The 21,589-nt window shown below is 45.1% G+C and overlaps 1 protein-coding gene across 5 annotated transcripts in view; it reads right to left on the bottom strand.

The window, feature by feature from the left end:
• arhgef1b (Rho guanine nucleotide exchange factor (GEF) 1b) overlaps window positions 1-21,589 on the bottom strand; it is a 46,601-nt gene that overhangs the window by 15,243 nt on the left and 9,769 nt on the right. For 2 of the 5 annotated variants that reach the window (XM_082975479.1, XM_082975477.1), the window contains exons 2-13: window positions 9,907-9,993; window positions 9,499-9,612; window positions 8,932-9,030; window positions 8,317-8,359; window positions 8,089-8,194; window positions 7,688-7,828; window positions 5,777-5,806; window positions 4,273-4,381; window positions 4,035-4,125; window positions 3,647-3,679; window positions 2,309-2,518; window positions 2,059-2,200 (exon numbers count right to left, since the gene is read on the bottom strand). In XM_082975479.1, coding sequence (XP_082831605.1) covers window positions 2,059-2,200; window positions 2,309-2,518; window positions 3,647-3,679; window positions 4,035-4,125; window positions 4,273-4,381; window positions 5,777-5,806; window positions 7,688-7,828; window positions 8,089-8,194; window positions 8,317-8,359; window positions 8,932-9,030; window positions 9,499-9,612; window positions 9,907-9,993 — 1,205 coding nt within the window. Of the gene's footprint in view, window positions 1-917; window positions 930-2,058; window positions 2,201-2,308; window positions 2,519-3,646; window positions 3,680-4,034; window positions 4,126-4,272; window positions 4,382-5,776; window positions 5,807-5,887; window positions 6,207-7,687; window positions 7,829-8,088; window positions 8,195-8,316; window positions 8,360-8,931; window positions 9,031-9,498; window positions 9,613-9,906; window positions 9,994-21,589 lie in introns of those variants that run through there. The other 3 variants (XM_082975480.1, XM_082975478.1, XM_082975481.1) reach the window with 3 other exon arrangements.

The raw sequence follows: 21,589 nt of genomic DNA on the forward strand, positions 1-21,589 counted from the left end.
GGAGGGAGGGAGGGAGGGAGGGAGGGAGGGAGGGAGGGAGGGAGGGAGGGAGGGAGGGAGGGAGGGAGGGAGGGAGGGAGGGAGGGGAGCGAGAAGAGAGCCAGTGGGTGGGGAAAATACAAGGAGGATGGTAGTATAAGGAGGAAGGCGGGGAGGAGAGGAAGTAGAGAGACAGAGTGAGGAGTACACGAACCAGAAGGAAATGGTCCAAGACCAAACCAAAGAGTACAGAGTGGAACAACAAAGACAGGGGAGATATTAGGATAAAGTGGATCCAAGCAGGAGAACCATTACAGAGGAAGTCAATGTCATGTCAAAGGAATGTAGAGGATCAAAAGAAAAGCACACAAGAGATGTGACAGAGAATGGATGGTTAGACTCAGGAGCATAGAGACACTCCACACAGTCCTGGGTTACTGCTTAATGACTGGCCCTATCAGAAACACATTGGAAGCATAGAGACACTCCACACAGTCCTGGGTTACTGCTTAATGACTGGCCCTATCAGAAACACATTGGAAGCATAGAGACACTCCACACAGTCCTGGGTTACTGCTTAATGACTGGCCCTATCAGAAACACATTGGAAGCCCATCTTCCTCAAGACTATTAGTTAAGAAAGCGGTCCTTAGTAACATCTGTGTGTCTGTGTACCAAGGCCTTTCAATTACGCAATGTTAAATGGCAATCAATTGGGCTTATCAACCCTCCAATCTCACACACACACACTGACAAGAAGACTATTATTCTCTAACATCACAGCCCACTCACGTCACTTCAAGGTACAGGATAAACAATACTTAGCCATGCAGTGTGTGTGTGTGTGTGTGTGTGTAGTAACGCAGGATGGACTGTGTGTTATCAATATGAGGCCCAGTGCGTGTCCGTATCCCTGTCGCAGAGAAGTAGAAACCCACCTTGTCTTGCGTCTGTAAAAACACGGGACAGCACAGTTACATAACCACCACAACCATTAAACAGTAACACACCTCCTTTCTAGAAACCTCCAACTCCCCCATCAACCGCTGCAGCACACGGACAGAGGCTAACAGCACTGAACGCACTGTAAAATCCCAGAAAGCAAAGCTCGCCCACAAACACAACACGTCTGCTGTCCTGAACATGGTACCACATGAAGCCCTGTGAAGACTGGACAACAGAACATAGCGGAACCCTATAGAACCACACACACTGATGCCTTCTGCAAGCAACAGACATGAAAGCGAACCAGACCTCACTGCTTGACTTACAGTAGGACTGGGATAAAGCCGACAACAGACAAATCTGAAGCTGGACCGCACGGCTGAAGCACAGTAAAAGCCAATTTAATGAACTTAAGCCTGTAGAGATACAATGCTGTACAAATCAAATATAGCACAATGAATGCCCAACTCAGACAGACGCACAACCCCAGACAACATAACAACGTTATACCAGCTTTCCCCAGCTCTGGTACTTGAGTCTAGCCTGCAGACACACAGACAAGATGACACGCTACAGTACAATGTTAACTATTATACACTTAACTTGCTCTGAACAACTGAGCAGAGTCAGCATCGCACAAACAAGGAGACAGCAGTGGTGCTTTGGAAGAGGAGCAAACACAAACATGAAAGATGATGGACACACACAGAGTGAAAGAAAGTGGAGAACAGGTAAACAAAAGAAGAGATTTGTGGTAGAGGAGAAGGGAGGAGGGGTTGGGGGCTGGAGGGGAAGACCAGGTCCCTGTAGCCCCAGGAAGGGTCCATCTCCAAATGCTGGGTGGGTCTTGGTGATGTTCGCTACATGGAGCTGCTCTGGCAGGGCAGGGCTAAGGTGTGGTAGGTAGGCTAGGCAGCACAGTACACAGCAGGGACAGACGGAGACACTGAGGGAGTTTTACCACGCTCCCTCAGCCTTAGCATAGCCACTGACCCCAAACCTTTTTAAAATGTTTGACTGCATGTTCAACTTTACCTAATGGTGTTGGGTCTATGTTGGTCTTTGGTTTTATACATCTCATCTACTCCATTTTTTTTTTTTTTTTACCTCTCTCTTCCTCTATTTCTCCCTCACCTGTCTTTGTCCAGGTTTTCCTCCAGGGGGGGTTCATTGGGTGAGGGGGGCTCCCATATAGCCAGCCCCCCTGTCATCCCCGCGGGGGACAGCTCGCCCCCCTCCGCCACCAAATGGGGGTCCGAACGGCTGCTGAACAGACCTGGGAGAGGAGGGAAGTAAACACACATTTCAGATTCACCTCACTGAATACACCCTAAGTTAGGTTGGGTGTTGCTACGCTACCATGTATCCGTCCAATCAGCCTTACCTATCTCGCTGTGGGAGAAGTCTGGGCTGGAGGTCACACTGATGTGAACCCCTGAGCCCTCGCTGACCTCCAAACCCTGATGGGGGGAGGATCCTGTGGAAACAGACTTCCTGTTTAATACTTGAGGAGCGGCATCAGGGGCGGAGGAGCCTCGAGAGGGGGCGAGGACGCTGGAAACCTTACGCTCCTGATTCACCTTCTCTTTATCCACTGAGAGAGAGAGAGAGAGAGAGAGAGAGAGAGAGAGAGAGAGAGAGAGAAAGAGAAGAGAAATATATGGTAAAAGGGATGACATTGAGGAGGGAAAAAAACCCGGTCAAAACAGTCAGAGGCATTTCCATGAGAGACTATGAGAGAGACAGACACAGACAGGATGAGTATAGGGTAATCAGTGGATCTGTGGTGAGAGAGGAGGGTTAGTCATTCTCAGGGTGTGTGTGTGTGTGTGTGTGTGTGTGTGTGTGTGTGTGTGTGTGTGTGTGTGTGTGTGTGTGTGTGAGAGAGAGAAAGCTGGGCGAGATGGACAAAAATCCATGTTGTGATAAATTGACCAATTGTTTCGATAATGATAAATCAGCAATAAATCATGTTTGGGGGAGGTGCTAGAGCTGGGCGAGATGGACAAAAAGTGATAATGTGATGAATGTAACTATTTTGCTCGATAACAATAAATAGCCTACAACAATATAACTAAACGTTTTAAAAGGGACAGTTAGGCTACTTTACATTAGCGGGAGGGCTTTTGACTATTGATTTCCAGTGCCAAGCAAGTCAACTGAGATGGCAGTGGGAGCTCAAAACACTTAGCTGGTGATATTGTTGCTATATAGACAAGCATGCTATTTGATTCATCTATCAGTAAATGTAGGCTAACATCCTACAACAACCTTCCAGCGCTAGGCCTAGGCTACTTGATGTACAACAAGAGCTCACAGTTGTACCAATTTCACGTCAGATTCTGATGGTTATCCGCGTTTCTCCAAACATCAAATTTAAAAGTTGCACCAAACGTCACATTTCTGCAGGAATCAACTTAACGCATAGGCTATTACCGTTGCCCAAATAACGTTTTTAGAACAATCTACAGGAACATTGTATAGCAAAATCACAGATGTTTGTTTTTATCGTCCCAGCTGTAGCGTGTGGTCAGTCCATCTATCAAAACACCAGTGATTACAGATCATATCATCTACACCTAGACGCAAAACATTCCCCTCGGATCCCCTTCCGGGTTGATTTGGTACATGCAAACATGCATTGGGGTTGATTAGTAAGGACTAAACCATTCTAGAGATAAAGGGGTGGGGAAGAGGAGATGAAAGAGCCAGACGGTGGTACCTTCAGCCTCCACTTTAGGAAGTTTGACCTCAGCTGAAAGAAGAACACAGGGCAAGACAACGGGTTCTTTTTAATTCTACAAAGACTTTGGCTTATACAGGCACTACGGTCATTCTGGTAGACCCACTTTTAGATAGCGATCGATAATCAAACACCTGACATAGCTTATACAATATGTCATCCATTCTGTTTCTCTGTACCTTCAGTATGCAGTATGTATTTAGTAGTGCATACAGTATGTATTTAGTAGTGCATACAGTATGTATTTAGTAGTGTATACAGTATGTATTGTATTGTTTTTTAACGATGTAAGGAAGACAAACTAATTTCCCCTTGGGTATTGACAAAGTACAATCTCATCTCATATTATGACACTGCTGGTACGTACTGCTGCCAGCAATCCAGCCACCGGCGGCGCTGAGGATGTTGGGAAAACCCCCCTTCGGTTTAGATTTAGTGGACTCCTCACTCTTCTTATTCTGAGAGGGAGGAAGAGAGACAAAGAGAGAGCGCATTATGACAAGAACAGTCTAATAATAGTGGATAGGTTGATGTGTGGTATGGACTGTGGACCGTGGAGTCCAGCTAGCTGCCAGACAGACAGACAGACAGACAGACAGACAGACCTTCCCAAGGGGTCTCCTGAAGAACCCTCTGGACTTCTTACTGTCAGCTACTCTGGACTTCACTCCTAGGTGCTTCATGTAGAAGGCCACTGCTGCAAAGATTGACGAACTGGAGGACGAGAGAGAGGGAGGGAGAGCAAGATCTCTGTAAAGTTAAGGGTGATAAAAGTATGAAAGTACATTCTGTATAAATGCATATATATTGACATTGCAATAGAAACAGTAATGATACACTATTATAGAGGATGCTAAAGCATGAGCTGTAAATAACAAGAAAAGGGGTGGGGTTGAGATGAGAAAAGGGGTGGGGTTGAGATGAGAAAAGGGGTGGGGTTGAGATGAGAAAAGGGGTGGGGTTGAGATATGAGAAAGGCTGGGGTTGAGATATGAGAAAGGCTGGGGTTGAGATATGAGAAAGGCTGGGGTGATGCTGGGTGGAGTGTTGGAAGTTTACCAGAGAGGAAAGGAGGAGTAGAGTGAGGAGCTTGAGAGGGAAAATGCAAGAGCTTTTCAAACTGAGGCCATAAGACCATAAACCAAGTCAGTCTACATCAGCTACAGAATGCCATTTACTGCAAAGTAATGCAACTACAGGACTGAAGTCTGCACAACGTACAACTACAGTACTGAAGTCTGCACAACGTACAACTACAGTACTAAAGTCTGCACAACGTACAACTACAGTACTAAAGTCTGCACAACGTACAACTACAGTACTAAAGTCTGCACAACGTTCAACTACAGTACTGAAGTCTGCACAACGTACAACTACAGTACTGAAGTCTGCACAACGTTCAACTACAGTACTGAAGTCTGCACAACGTACAACTACAGTACTGAAGTCTGCACAACGTACAACTACAGTACTGAAGTCTGCACAACGTACAACTACAGTACTGAAGTCTGCACAACGTACAACTACAGTACTGAAGTCTGCACAACGTACAACTACAGTACTGAAGTCTGCACAACGTACAACTACAGTACTGAAGTCTGCACAACATACAACTACAGTACTGAAGTCTGCACAACGTACAACTACAGTACTGAAGTCTGCACAACGTACAACTACAGTACTGAAGTCTGCACAACGTACAACTACAGTACTGAAGTCTGCACAACGTACAACTACAGTACTGAAGTCTGCACAACGTACAACTACAGTACTGAAGTCTGCACAACGTACAACTACAGTACTGAAGTCTGCACAACGTACAACTACAGTACTGAAGTCTGCACAACGTACAACTACAGTACTGAAGTCTGCACAACATACAACTACAGTACTGAAGTCTGCACAACGTACAACTACAGTACTGAAGTCTGCACAATGTACAACTATAGAGCAAAACAAACTAATTGAGGAGAAAGGTAAAATAAATATAAGGCATGTATGGACTTCAATGAATCTAAGCAGGGAGCTGGACAAAACATGTCCATCATGCATTCACACATTGACGGAAGTGGTTCAGACACACACAGCACCGTGAAACATAAAACTCACCATTTCTCCTCGTCTGCGACAATGGAGGGACTGAAAGAGAGGAGATGAATAGATATTAAAGAGATAGAGAGAGAAAGATAAGTGCAGACATTGCCAAGTCTGTAGACTTACCGCCGCAGTCGATTAAGTGGCATTTTCCCTTTCTCGACCGATTCTTAACTCTGTTTTGGGACGGTGGAATCTGAAGCGACTAAGCTTCTCCTGATCCAACTCAAATCTGACTGCAGTGATATTGTGTTCAGAGCAGAGGCTACTGAACATACTCTGATCTTTCCAACAAAAATAGGGAAAAAATAAAACAAAGTCTAAAACAATGAGAGATGCATTAGAAGCTGCACCCAAAACAAGGCACAAGAAACTATTGACAATTGTTTTTAAACTAAAACACTGCAAAATTCTAATCTGTACAAATCTATCCAATCTGCTTTTCTGCACAAGGCAAGGTATCAGCCGTCTAACTATCTGCAAAAGATAAGTGTGAGGTCAAGGCACAGCTGCTCTCTGGGAGTTGTCTGCAGGGGGGGCGGGAAAATCTAAGAATGCTCCAGGACAGTGGAAATGACTATTTAACTGTGTTTTAGTCTGATGCAACAAGCAGGCAAGAATATGGAAATGAGATCCTACTGTTTTTCTTTTCTATTAACATAAAGGAAGGGGAGGGGTTTCCCGGGATTCCCCAAGCCAATCAGGATGCCCCATCCCTCCATTCCACTGACTGACCAATAGGAGACAGAGGTTGTGAGGTCACCATGTTGTAGCGGAGAGAGGGGGGAGAGACGGGGAGCAGCTGAACGAGGGGGAGTGTGGGATTGTGGAGGAGAGCAGAGGATTGTGTAAGTGAATCTAAATGGGCAGAATAAATGAATAACTCTTTTGTAGTTAGGAGACAGAGAGAGTTGGTTGTGAGTCAGTAACAGAGAGAGTTGATTGAGAGTCAATAACAGAGAGAGTTGATTGAGAGTCAGTAACAGAGAGAGTTGATTGAGAGTCAGTAACAGAGAGAGTTGATTGAGAGTCAATAACAGAGAGAGTTGATTGAGAGTCAGTAACAGAGAGAGTTGATTGAGAGTCAATAACAGAGAGAGTTGATTGAGAGTCAGTAACAGAGAGAGTTGATTGTGAGTCAGTAAGTTTATGATGTGTTTGACACTGCCTGCTGACAAGCTTTTCATACTTCCTCCACTGACAATACAGTAGTAACCAGAGGAAAGGGACTTGGGCATATCCCCTTCCCCTTTGTTGGTCTCTCTCTCATAGTCACTCTTCCATCCTCTCTCTTCACACTGCAGGTTAAAGAGCTAGTCTCCTGCTTTCCCCCTCACTTGTTCCAGTGTTAATTCATTGTGTCTGGCCACTGGGTCAGAGGTAGATAAATGGACTACACTGCACTGCCCCTACTCTCTCTCCCTCCCTCCCCCTCTTCATCCTCCCCCTCCCTCCGGTTGGCCGCATGCCAGGGGAGAGCCTTCCTGCCAACGTGGCACTGCTGACTCTATCCTTCTCCCTCCGCTTCCTCTCCTCCTCCTCCCTTTCACCCCCTCTGTTCCAATCACTGTTGTCCCTCTTTCTTTTCTCCCCAAATCAGTCTCTCTCCTCCATGTCTTTAATCATCCATCTATCCCCTAGTGGTCCCTGTGTGTTGAACTGGTTGTGTCAATGTGTGTATTTCTGCACCATATTCTAGAAATGTCCGCTGAGGGACTGGAACTGTGATGTCTAGAGGCCCGTGATGTCATCATAATACTACACAGCATTTAATTTAATTCATATGAAACTTGCCTCCAGACTAGGCCATGGGAGGTTTAACGTAGCTAATTAGACTGTACCTTTATCTATGAAGCTACATAAAAGCTACACGCCATGTAGTACTGCATTATGACAGTCAATAATCCACCCCAGCCGTCCACTCACTGGATCTCAGACATTTTGTCCAGCAGGGTCTCTGCCACGGCCTTCTCCTTCATCTCCATGGGGATACGGTCGGTGGGGTAGTGAGACTCCACCTCCAGCAGCTCTGCCGCGTTAGGGGTCATACCCATCATCCTCTTCTGCCTGAGGGGGGCACAGCAGGAAGTATCCCTTTAAGTATGTACATCTCACACTGTATAACTGTGATCAGTCTGACATTATCGCTGAGGGCTAGTTGGTACACATGTGTGTATGGGGAGCAACAAGACAGTTTGTGTTTAGGGCAGATACTATTTTAACCCAATGTTATCACTGGTGAGTCAATAGGTGCTGTTTCACTGGTTTCATAGATATGGCTGATTTTGACCAGGTCACTGCTGGTTCTATGGATGTGGGCGTGTCACCTAAAGTCTTCCAGCTGTCGCAGCACCTCTGGGGCCTGAGCCAACTGGACATCCTGGACAAACTTCTTCTGCTGCTCCTCACTGAGCAGGTCTGGTCTGGTACGGTCTGAGACAGAGAGATTACATACACACCATTATCCAGATAATGCTGAGTAGACCAGTGGTGGAATAGCAGTGTGACGGCTGCATTATCTACAATGACAAGAGAACGATCGTAGGAGGGCTTACCCAACTCAAACGACACATTGTGAGGGATTTGCACTCTGAGAATCTGTGTGGGTTGAAGAGAAGGAGGGAGAGAACATTTTAATTTGACATAATGATAATATGCATCACACTGACTTCTACAACAGAACAAAAATGCAGTACACCACAGTCACCACCAGATGTCACTTGAATACCAATAAAACAAAATGCAGGCAAGAGGAACATCTGAAAACAAAAGTACAATTTCTACTCCATGAGTCTCTCTCTACCTCTGAATGTTCCAATACATGTATCCTTTTAGAATAGAGAGGGAGTGTAAAACAGAAAAAGAGCAATAGAAAAAGCAATTCTTCCCAAAGGTCATTCCCACGACCTGAACAGGAAGTAGTTTGTCAGCGTGAGAAAGTGTGACACACTGAGTAGAGGGAGAGAGAGAGAGAGAGAGACACACACACAGGGCGAGAGGAAGAGGGTTACAGAGGGTTACAGAAGGTACAGCTGGACAAACGGCCAGTACCAAGAAACCAGAGGAAGTACGGTACAGAATAGGTACTAAGTACGGAACAGAACAGTGAGGTGCCATCTGGCTCTGGGCTCTACAGTCGCTTCTTAGCTCCCTGTGTTTCTTGCACTTACAGCACTCTTGTCCAGGAAGCTGTTGTAGAACTCCACAAACTGCTTCTTGGTCTCTTTGGTACTGAGGTTCTTAAAGAGGTCAGCATGGAGGTAACATAACTGGGAGGGAGGGAGAGAGAACAAGAAAGATAAAAATTAGGAAGGGAGCTAAAAGATGTAAGTACCACACACACAAACCATTTTCTATAACACCATTAGGTCATTTGCGCGGCCGTGTGCAGACTTTCTACAGCACATTGTGACAATGTGGAGGACAGATAGTCTGGTGTGTATTAAAATACAGGTGCATCACTAGCTACAGGGACAGGCAGGGGGAGGTAGGGGGTCAGGGAGAGGGGTGAGGAGAGGGAGGCTGTCTGGGCTGTGGAGGGGTAACAGTACCTGGGTGGATCACGGTGTCTGCATGCAGAATAAAAGGGAGAGACAGGCATGCTTAATATCACTGGAGATACACAGAAACATAGCTACACATGGAGCAGACAGACACTCATCACACACTACATGGACATAAACACCCACACACACACCAGACAATACATCACCATACACACACACTGTAGTTCTCACCAGGGAGGAGCAGTCGAACTGCAGGATGACGTGCTGAAGGAAGACCAGCAGGTGGGTTGGCCGACTCTTCACTAGCTCTATACTGGTGAAGTGACTGCTGTGGTCATCCACCGTCTGGGATGGACAGAGAGAGAGGGGGGGATTAGAAACAGTAGATATATTGAGGGAGAGGTGAGGAATAGAGGAGAGAAGAAGGAGAAGGTACAGAGTGAAGGACAGATTAGATAGAGGACATTGGTGGACAGGGAATGGAGTATGTGAGAGGGACAGATTAGATAGACAGGGAATGAGGAGGAGAAGGGTAGAGAATGGAGTATGTGAGAGGGACAGAGAGAAAGGTCAGAACAGATATGATCATTCATCAGTCTATTGTTCGCTACAGTTCATTGTCATCAGGGAGTTACTCACGGGGTCCAGATCATTCTCAAAGTCCTCATCCTCGGCCCCGATGATGCTCATGGCTGGGTTAGACCACTGAGCCCCAAACGCTTCCCCCTACAGACAGAGACACAGTTAGACCACTGAGCCCCAAACGCTCCCCCCTACAGACAGACACACAGTTAGACCACTGAGCCCCAAACGCTCCCCCCTACAGACAGAGACACAGTTAGACCACTGAGCCCCAAACGCTTCCCCCTACAGACAGACACAGTTAGACCACTGAGCCCCAAACGCTCCCCCCTACAGACAGACACAGTTAGACCACTGAGCCCCAAACGCTCCCCCCTACAGACAGACACAGTTAGACCACTGAGCCCCAAACGCTCCCCCCTACAGACAGACACAGTTAGACCACTGAGCCCCAAACGCTTCCCCCTACAGACAGAGACACAGTTAGACCACTGAGCCCCAAACGCTCCCCCCTACAGACAGACACAGTTAGACCACTGAGCCCCAAACGCTCCTTGCTAGAGACAATATGATTGGGTAAATAAACCGTTAAATTATCGGACACCGACTATACCAATTACTTATCGCCGGCATTTTTCTGATATGGTTCATCACAATAAGTAGCCTATACCAGAGAAATGTGAAGTTTGAAATGAAATAAGTTTGCTAATGTGGGTGATTGATAATGGGACAATTGATGGCTACAACCATCAAACTAGTAGTTAATATTATAAACGTATAGTTATATTTATTGTCATCGCATCAATTCAGACAATTTATTGCAATGTGGATTTTTGGCACCATGAGGAGACAGAAAAGAGAGAGAGGACATTACATCATCTGACAACACCACAACCTGCTGAGTGACACTCCGAACGTTAACCCACACCAACCTCGGCCTCACCCACCACACACACACGAAGATGAGGCAGGAAATATATATAGGCTAGCCCAGGGTTAGGCAACCCTGGTCCTGTTTTTAGTTTAACTGACCTGGAAGACCAGGTGTGTTGATTTTAGACCATCACTGAACTGATCAATGAGCTCAGTTGGTCAGGTGTGGTGCCTAGTTGGGACAAAATCCTGCAGCACCTGCGGCACTCCAGGAACAGGGTTGCCGACCCCTGGCCTAGCCTATAGGAACCCATCATCATACTACTAAAGCCTTGTTCACACTGCAGGCCTTAATGCTCAAATCCATTTGGTTTTTCAAATCCGTTTTAGAATACTGACTGTCCAAACAGCAAGTTACGAGCGACCAAATCAGATGTCAGCTAATGACTGCTGTCTGAACACACATGGCCAAGTTAGTTGTCATAGTAACCACTGGTGTGTGGCAGTGGTGTAGCAAAGATATGTATAACTAAACCAAGATAGACCACAGCCTGTCGTTTCAAATGGAAACAAATGAGTCATAGTGGGCAGAACAAGCACAAGCTAGCAAGATCCCATTGGCTTGTTCTAGCATACATTTGCATATTTCCGATGCGTACTACTCTGAAGTGTGCGTGTGCAATAACTCAATTCACCTTTTCACTTGTTCTAAACAATGCCATTTTTTTGAAACTTTAGCAAAGGGTAAAGTCTAGAAAACTTAGTCCACTCTGTTTGCAAGAGATTATAGTTTTGGAACAGAAAACTCTATTGAGATCAAAGGTTTAATCAATGAGAAAATTTGCAGAATGTCAGCCAAAATCCATCTGGTTCCACCTTCTCCCACTGCCGACCACTGGGCTTCCTCTCACTGCCATATTTGGTAGTGAGTGGGAACGCCAAGTGGATGCTTCACATTTATACATCCGCTGAAATATCTGTCTCATTGTTCTATCTGTGGGTGTACTCTGACTGGTGGTGGTGCTCGTGTTTCCTATCACTCAGAAGTTGTGTAGCAAGTTAAGGTGACAACAATGCCTGCCATGGATGTTTCCCAGTTGCTTTGAGTGTTCAAAATCATAGTGTAAGAACACTTAAGCCCTCAAAGGATAGGACGGTCCAGCTTTCAAAACAAGTCCTTTTGGCTAGCCACAGCGGTCAACTAACTAGCTAGGTAGCTGTTAGCTTTCTAACACATTCATTTATTTGTAAACAATTAACAAGCTAGTTAGTTACCACATGTTCTTGTGAAACTGTCAAGATATGCCAAATAACAGTCTAAAAAGCACTTGAGGGCAAATAAATCAGATTTGACTGTTCAGACAAGACGCATAGCACCTACGAAGGTGGTTTGAAATGTGGCTTGAAATTGGCTGTTGAAATTGCAGGAAAAAGAACAGATTCGAATCAGATATGCCAAGGTCCAAAGCCAGGAGTTGGGGAGTCTACTACAATTAGAGTGTTCGGATAGAGTATATGGTAAGAGCTTTTTTTTGGGGGGGGGGCACCTATCCTGTGTATGTGACAATTAAACACATTTTATTTACACTGGTTAGGGAGGGGGATAAACCCTGGTAAGGGAGGGGGGGTAAACCCTGGTTAGGGGAGGGGGGGTAAACCCTGGTTAGGGGAGGGGGGTAAACCCTGGTTAGGGGAGGGGGGATAAACCCTGGTTAGGGGACGGGGGGGTAAACCCTGGTTAGGGGAGGGGGGGTAAACCCTGGTTAGGGAGGGGGGTAAACCCTGGTTAGGGAGGGGGGTAAACCCTGGTTAGGGGAGGGGGATAAACCCTGGTAAGGGAGGGGGGTGAACCCTGGTAAGGGAGGGGGGTGAACCCTGGTAAGGGAGGGGGGGTAAACGCTGGTTAGGGAGGGGGGGTAAACGCTGGTTAGGGAGGGGGGTAAACCCTGGTTAGGGAGGGGGGTAAACCCTGGTTAGGGAGGGGGGTAAACCCTGGTTAGGGAGGGGGGGTAAACCCTGGTTAGGGCCTTTGCTTGCTTATCACGACAGGTCATTACTGACGCAATTGACTGCAAGAAAATAAAGGGGCCCAATTTGAATTCTCCAATCCATTTTTGGAGAATGACTAAATAAAATCCTGGAGTGTTTGACTAATTAAGTAGAATCAAGGTGCTTTCTGCAAATTACAAATTCTTCTTCCTCCAGGCTCCTCTGAAACATTTAGATTTGGGATCGTAGCTTGGAGGGAGTTAGAGAGAGGGATAAATATTTTAACCCAAGGGAAACAGTTGGACATGCCTTGCCAAAACCCAGTTTAGAGCTGAGCATTAAACAAAAGTTTAACTAAGCCTGAGCCAATAATGCCCTGAGGGAGAACTCATGACAGTCAGTGACGGCTAGGCCTGTCCAGGAACAACCCCATCCCTTGGACTCTACCCTTAGACCCTAGGTTACACCTTCAGCTGTAGACTGTAGGAATGGAATACGCTACACCCGCAATAGCATCTGCTAAATATGTGTATGTGACCAATAACATCTGATTTGAATTGATGTAGTCTAAGCAATCTGGCAGAAGCTCAGAACCTAAACCCATTTCGAAAGTAGAGCCAGATTACCATTTTGCTTACACATACCCAACACAATTTCAGATCTCCAAACACAGAAGGGGTAGGGGCTAGGAATTGTTTGTAGACCAAAACCTTTGCAGAGGCCCCTCTTCCCCAGTAGTGAGTTAGGGGCAAGTCCATGGTAACGGAATTAAACAGAGATTTCACATTTTTCACTTTAAACAAAAACCATTGATTTCAAAGTTTAACCAACCGTACAACTCAATGCACAATGACTGCTTTTAACAGTTTCCACTTACAATTGTGCAAAAACACATTCACAGGAAGAACTGTGCAGATACAAAGTCTGGTCAAATAATACAACTGAGGGAGATTTTACCGTAATTCTGTTACCAAACTTTGTATCTGCACAGTTTTCCCCAGGAGGCATAATTTTTTTATTTTTTATTATTGTGTCAATTGTTCAAAGTAGTCCTTGTGCATAGAGTTGGTTTGTTAAACTTTGAAATCAATTGTTTTTGTTTGGCATACATTTTTAAGTGAAAAATGAGAGTCTCAGCATAATTCCATTACCGTGCAATTGCCCTTAAGTCACAGGAGTGGACCCCCGCCCTGCATTCATCCTCCAGGCCAGAGTCAGTCAGGCTCCTAGAAGCCACCGGGGAACAACCTGACAATCACAGCAGCACCATTGTCCAGCCCCGAGTCACATCACCACTGACAAAATCTTAGAAACGCCTGTGTGTGAATGAGGATGTGAGCGGGTGGGTGTGGGCCTGTGTGTGAATGAGGATGTGAGCGGGTGGGTGTGGGCCTGTGTGTGAATGAGGATGTGAGCGGGTGGTTGTGGGCCTGTGTGTGAATGAGGATGTGAGCGGGTGGGTGTGGGCCTGTGTGTGAATGAGGATGTGAGCGGGTGGGTGTGGGCCTGTGTGTGAGCGGGTGGGTATGGGCCTGTGTGTGAATGAGGGTGTGGGCCTGTGTGTGAATGAGGATGTGAGCGGGTGGGTGTGGGCCTGTGTGTGAATGAGGATGTGAGCGGGTGGTTGTGGGCCTGTGAAAGTGTAAAAACAAATTGTAGAAAGAGTACAGTGTAGAAAGAGTGCAGCGTATGTAGATGACGTGAGGCGCGATAGCAGTAAATGTGTGTTGGGTTTGAGAGTGAGGTTAGGTAAGTGACAGAGACTAAAATAGCACATTGTCTTGTAAGGAGAAGTGGTGTTGCTGGTATGAGTTCAAAGAGGCTTTAGAGGTCAAGAAGGAGAGAGATGGAGAAATGGAGTTGGAGGAGGACATGTGGTCATTCACAGTCATGTGTAGAGGTAAGTCAATCAAATGTATTTAACAAGCCCTTCTTACATCAGCTGATATCTCAAAGTGCTGTACAGAAACCCAGCCTAAAACCCCAAACAGCAAGCAATGCAGGTGTAGAAGCACGGTGGCTAGGAAAAACTCCCTAGAAAGGCCAGGACCTAGGAAGAAACCTAGAGAGGAAGCAGGCTATGAGGGATGGCCAGTCCAGTAAGTAAACCAGGGAACTGAGTGGAATGCACAAATGTGCACAAACACACGCACAGAGTAGGGTGAAATAATCCCACACACCTTCCCCTCAGCTCCACACATAACAACCATCACTGTTAGTAGCCTGAATCAACCAATGCCCTGGCTGCACTTACTGTGATCTTGTTCACCACACACTTCTGCCCAATGCTATGTGCAATTAGCCTGGGGACGAGGTGGCATGTGAAGTAACACCGCTGCAGCAGCCCATCATTTACCCAACCGTAGAGTTACATCACCATGGCTACCACAGAGGCTGAACGTACTGCTGCCTGGTGGAACTATGACATGCTGTCACATGAAGTAGTATCCACTCCAGTGCAGACAGTGTTGGGATACTATAGCTTCAATCTGAGAGGGTCCCTTCTACTCTCCTCTCATACTGAACATTCCACAGCATGGCACCAGACTACACCAGTCTCTTCCCCTTCTCATCTCCTTGACTTCTCGTCCCCTTCCCTTCCCGTCGCGACACATGAAAAGGGCTGGATGGGGCTGTTCAGACAGTGAGGAAAGGGTGAGAATCTATTACAGACTATTGGGACGTGACTTGGTGAGGAAAGGAGACAAGGAGAGGAAGTTGATTCAGGCCATTTTTGAGACGTGGCCCAGAAGAGTAGGAGAGCCCTGGAGCTCCCAAGGAGGCAGTTGTGCTACTCCTCCCACGCTCCCCTCCACCTCCTCTCCCTCCACCTCCTCTCCCTCCTCTCCTCCCTCCACCTCCTCTCCTCCCTCCACCTCCTCTCCCTCCACCTCCTCTCCTCTCCTCCCTCCACCATTCTTCAATAACTCAGCATGTTATTAGAACTCAATAGGTGTCAGCTGGCATCAGTCTATTGATAGCTACCAGGCGCATGTGCCTCTGTACGTGTGTATTATAAAGCACCTGTTACAACTCCTATCTCCATTTTTCACTTCAAACACATTCATATTATATGGTAATTCAACATGTTTTGTTTTACAGCATTTCTTAGTTCCACCAGGCAGGTAGGTCAGTGTGAGAGAGTTGTATTAATAATCACCGAGTCACTGTTACACCAGCTCTAGCACCAAGACCACAATCCCCATTGTGTAACCGTTTGAGCTAACAAACACCCACCATGTCACCATTTACACAACCAATAAGAACGCAGGACACTGGGGGGCCAAACGATGACCTCACCCCACTGTGAGCTTCTTCACTGTCCATACCACAGTGGGAGGGGCTGATACCTGTCAATCAAGCTTCTTCAATGACAGTCACATTACATTGACTGTCAGTCAGAGCAGTTTGTGTCAGGCAGTCAGAATCAGAATAGGAAGGATCATAGAAATTGTAGTTGTATGGTGCCTGCCAATACCCAGTAAGAGTAGAGCATCACAGACCGCTGGAGTTTAGATAATGTCAACAGAGCCAACTGGTACAACACTTTAGAGGGATGAAGCCTTAGACAGACCCTTATGCAGTGGTGGAAAAAGTACTCAATTGTCAAACATGAGTAGAAGTAGAGATACCTTAATAGAAAATGACAAGTCAAAGTCACCCAGTAAAATACTCCTTGAGTAAAAGTCTAAAAGTATTTGGTTTTAAATATACTTAAGTATCAAAAGTAAAAATAATTTCAAATTCCTTGTATTCATTAAAAAAAATATATGTTTTATTGATGGATAGCCAGGGGCATGCTCCAACACTCAGACATAATTTACAAACAAAGCATTCGTGTCCAGCCCCCAGCCCCCAGCCCCCTAGTTTTAAGTTCCTCAGCGTACACTTCACAGACAAACTGAAATGGTCCAGCCACACAGACAGTGTGGTGAAGAAGGCGCGACAGCGCCTCTTCAACCTCAGGAGGCTGAAGAAATGTGGCTTGTCACCTAAAACTGTCACAAACTTTTACAGATGCACAATTGAGAGCATCCTGTCAGGCTGCATCACCGCCTGGTACGGCAACTGCTCCGCCCTCAACTGCAAGGCTCTCCTGAGGGTAGTGCGGTCTTCACAACGCATCACTGGGGGCAAACTACCTGCCCTCCAGGACACCTACAGCACCTACAGGAAGGCCAAAAAGATCATCAAGGACAACAACCACCCGAGCCACTGCCTGTTCACCCTGCTATCATCCAGAAGGCGAGGTCAGTACAGGTGCATCAAAGCTGGGACCGAGAGACTGAAAAACAGCTTCTATCTCAAGGCCATCAGACTGTTAAACAGCCATCACTAACATTGAGAGGCTGCTGCCAACATACTGACTCAAATCTCTGGCCACTTTAATACATTGAATAAATAGATTTAATAAAAGGTATTACTAGTCACTTTAAATAACACCACTTTAATAATTTATACATATCCTACATTAGTCATCTCATATGTATATACTGTATTCTACACCATCTACTGCATCTTGCCTATGCCGCACGGCCATCGCTCATCCATATATTTATATGTTCATATTTTTATTTCACCCTTTTAGATTTGTGTGTATTAGGTAGTTGTTGGGAAATTGTTAGATTACTTGTTAGATATTACTGCACTGTAGGAACTAGAACAAGCATTTTGCTACACTCGCATTAACATCAGCTAATCATGTGTATGTGACAAAAAAATATTTATTTGGTTTAGTGAGTCCGCCAGATCAGAGGCAGTACCAGGGACCAAGGATGTTCTCTTGATAAGTGTGTGAATTGGACCATTTTCCTGTCAAAACATAGCGAGTACTTTTGGGTGTCAGGGAAAATGTATGGAAAAAGTACATTATTTTCTTCAGGAATGTGGTGAAGTAAAAGTTGTAAAAATATAAATAGTAAAGTAAATACCCCAACAAAACTACTTGAGTAGTACTTTAAAGTATTTTTACTTAAGTACTTTACACCACTGCCCTTATGTGACTGGTGAGAGTCATATAATACTGTAAAAATAAAAGCAACAAAGAGATTGAGGGTTGTAAAGTATATTGCAATCATAGAAGCCAGTCTTTCATCCCATCTGAAAACATAAAGTAAGTGCATTTCTAAGTACCAAACATCCATTCATTGTGTCAGCTTAGGTCACTCTTCACCCCAAACACCCGGTCCCGCACAATAGCCTGTGTCTGGTCCCCTGTGCTATGACAGCATGGCCCTGAAATAGAGCAGAGCCCTAAAGGCAGCTAGCTGTGTTTGTGCTCTTTTTATCTGGCCTTCTCATCAGGCTGGGCTTCATTACACTGAATGAGTCAGAGCTTCTCTGGGGTCCTACGGCCCTGGCCTGGCTCCGAGGGGGTGTCCCCAGAGGCGCCTGAGTAAAAAAGGAGCGGAAGGCACACAGACAGGAAGTGGGTGTAATTTCCTCAGGAAACGATCATAGCCATTTCCTGTTTGACCTGTCTGCAAGAGTCACGTCGAGAGATCAAAGACGAGAGATGAAGAAGAGGGGGGAGAGAGAGAGAAGGAATGGGGCACAAAAAAAGAGAAAGAAAGCTAGAAAGAAGGATGGAACATGGCAGAGGAGAACAAGGTCAGGGGTCCGATTAAGAAGTGACACCCTTTTCTTTATTTGACCTGTGCTCATCACCTCTGTCACTCAGAGGAGGAAGTTGGCAAATATTACATGAACGAAACCAACAGAAGAAAGATAATTGAGAAACAGAGAGAGGAGTCGAGGTCACGTGGGTAAAACTGAGATAAGGTCTGAGAAGCAGTGAGACCCTAGTACTGCTCACTGTCATCATGTGTGTGGGGGGGTGTGCGTATCAAATCAAATGTTATTTGTCACATGCTTCGCAAACAACAGGTGTAGACTAACAGTGAAATGCTTACTTACAGGCCCTTCCCAACAATGCAACGGTGAAAATGCGACTCCGGGGAGTTCCTCTGTCCAGTGTCTGTTCTTTTTCCCATCTTAATCTTTTCTTTTTATTGGCCAGTCTGAGATATGGCTTTTTCTTTCCAACTCTGCCTAGAAGGCCAGCATCCCGGAGTCGCCTCTTCACTGTTGACATTGAGACTGGTGTTTTGTGGGTACTATTTAATGAAGCTGCCAGTTGAGGACTTGTGAGGCATCTGTTTCTCAAACTAGACATTCTAATGTACTTGTCCTCTTGCTCAGTTGGCACCAGGGCCTCCCACTCCTCTTTCTATTCTGGTTAGAGCCAGTTTGCGCTGTTCTGTGAAGGGAGTAGTACACAGCGTTGTACGAGATCTTCAGTTTCTTGGCAATTTCTCGCATGGAATAGCCTTCATTTCTCAGAGCAAGAGTAGGCTGAGGAGTTTCAGAAGAACGTTCTTTGTTTCTGGCCATTTTGAGCCTGTAATCGAACACACAAATGCTGATGCTCCAGATACTCAACTAGTCTAGTCTAAAGAAGGCCAGTTGTATTGCTTCTTTAATCATAACAACAGTTTTCAGCTGTGCTGACATAATTGCAAAGGCATTTTCTAATGATCAATTAGCCTTTTAAAATGATAAACTTGGATTTCCTAACACAACGTGCCATTGGAACACAGGAGTGACGGTTGCTGATAATGGGCCGCTGTACGAGGCCCATAATAAAAAATGTAAAAAGCAGTTTCCAGCTACAATAGTCATTTACAACATTAACAATGTCTACACTGTACTTCTGATCAATTTGATGTTATTTTAAATGGACAAAAAAAGTAATTTTCTTTAAAAAAAAAGGACATTTCTAAGTGACCCCAAACTTTTGAACGGTAGTGAATAATACTCAATATCAACAGATTAAATCACCTAAGATAACTAGCTACTAGAACAGTTTACTGCCTGGCCTTGTAAGTATTTGTAGGGTTAATCAGTACATTTGTTTACATAGCAGAAAATAGTATTGGATAAACAGAGATTGTCATTCACAATTCAACATACTATAGTAGCAGACTCTGGACCTAAACGGATGGACGTTCCAAAAGAGAGAGATATAAGACAGAAGAAAGAACCTAGAGAGGCAAAGGAGATGAGAATGAAAGAGCAAAAGAAGAGGGGGGAGAGAGAGAGAGACAGAAGTGTCAGGAGGATGTGTGATAGAAACAGCTGCGCTGAAGGTGGTGTGAATATGCCCTTATACCACATCCTCTCTACCCATCCCTCCGCTTCTCTCGCTCTCTTCCTTCCCTCCCCGTACTCCGTTCTCCCCCTCTCTCTCCGTTCTCCCCTCTCTCTCTCTCCGTTCTCCCCCTCTCTCGCCGCCCCCCTCTCGCCGTCTCCCTCTCTCTTCACCTTCAACTCAATAATCTTGGTTGGTATGGCCACTAGAGGTCGACCAATTATGATTTTTCAACACCGATGCCGATTATTGGAGGCCCGAAAAAGCCCGCTACCGATTAAATCGGCCGATTTTTTACATTTATTTTTTGTAATAATGACAATTACAACAATACTGAATGAACACTTATTTTAACTTAATATAATACATCAATAAAATCAATTTAGCCTCAAATAAATAATGAAACATGTTCAATTTGGTTTAAATAATGCAAAAACAAAGTGTTGGAGAAGAAAGTAAAAGTACAATATGTGCCATGTAAAAAAGCTAACATTTAAGTTCCTTGCTCAGAACATGAGAACATATGAAAGCTGTTGGTTCCTTGTTTAAGGTTGTAGTTATTATAGGAATTATAGGACTATTTCTCTCTATACAATATGTATTTCATATACCTTTGACTATTGGATGTTCTTATAGGCACTTTATTATTGCCAGTGTAACAGTATAGCTTCCGTCCCTCTCCTCGCTCCTACCTGGGCTCGAACCAGGAACACAATGACAACAGCCACCATCGAAGCAGCGTAGAGCAAGGGGAACAACTACTCCAAGTCTCAGAGCGAGTGACGTTTGAAACGCTATTAGCGCGCACCCGGCTAACTAGCTAGCCATTTCACATCGGTTACACCAGCCTAAATCTCAGGAGTAGATAGGCTTGAAGTCATAAACAGCACAATGCATTGCGAAGGGCTGCTGGCAAAACGCACGAAAGTGCTATTTTGAATGAATGCTTACGAGCCTGCTGCTGCCTACCACTGCTCAGTCAGACTGCTCTATCAAATCATAGACTTAATTATAACATAATAACACACAGAAACACAAGCCTTGGTCATTAATATGGTCGAATCCGGAAACTATCATCTCGAAAACAAAACGTTATTCCTGTTACATTGCACAATCTTCAATGTTATGTCATAATTACGTAAAATTCTGGCAAATTAGTTCGCAATGAGCCAGGCGGCCCAAACTGTTGCATATACCCTGACTGCGTGCAATGAACACAAAATTACACAATTTCACCTGGTTAATATTGCCTGCTAACCTGGATTTCATTTAGCTAAATATGCAGGTTTAAAAATATATACTTCTGTGTATTGATTTTAAGAAAGGCATTGATGTTTATGGTTAGGTACAGTCGTGCAACGATTGTGCTTTTTTCGCAAATGCGCTTTTGTTCAATCATCCCTGTTTGGCGAAGTCGGCTGTCTTTGTTAGGAAGAAATAGTCTTCACAGTTCGCAACGAGCCAGGCGGTCCAAACTGCTGCATATACCCTGACTCTGTTTGCAAGAGAAGTGACACACTTTCCCTAGTTAAAAGAAATTCATGTTAGCAGGCAATATTAACTAAATATGCAGGTTTAAAAATATATACTTGTGTATTGATTTTAAGAAAGGCATTGATGTTTATGGTTGGAGCAACGTGTACCTAAGCGATTATATGCAACGCAGGGCAGGCTAGATAAACTAGTAATATCATCAACCATGTGTAGTTAACTAGTGATTATGATTGA

Source organism: Salmo salar, chromosome 05, assembly GCF_965601325.2.
Source record: "Salmo salar chromosome 05, fSalSal1, whole genome shotgun sequence".
NCBI classification, from domain to species: Eukaryota; Metazoa; Chordata; class Actinopteri; order Salmoniformes; family Salmonidae; genus Salmo; species Salmo salar.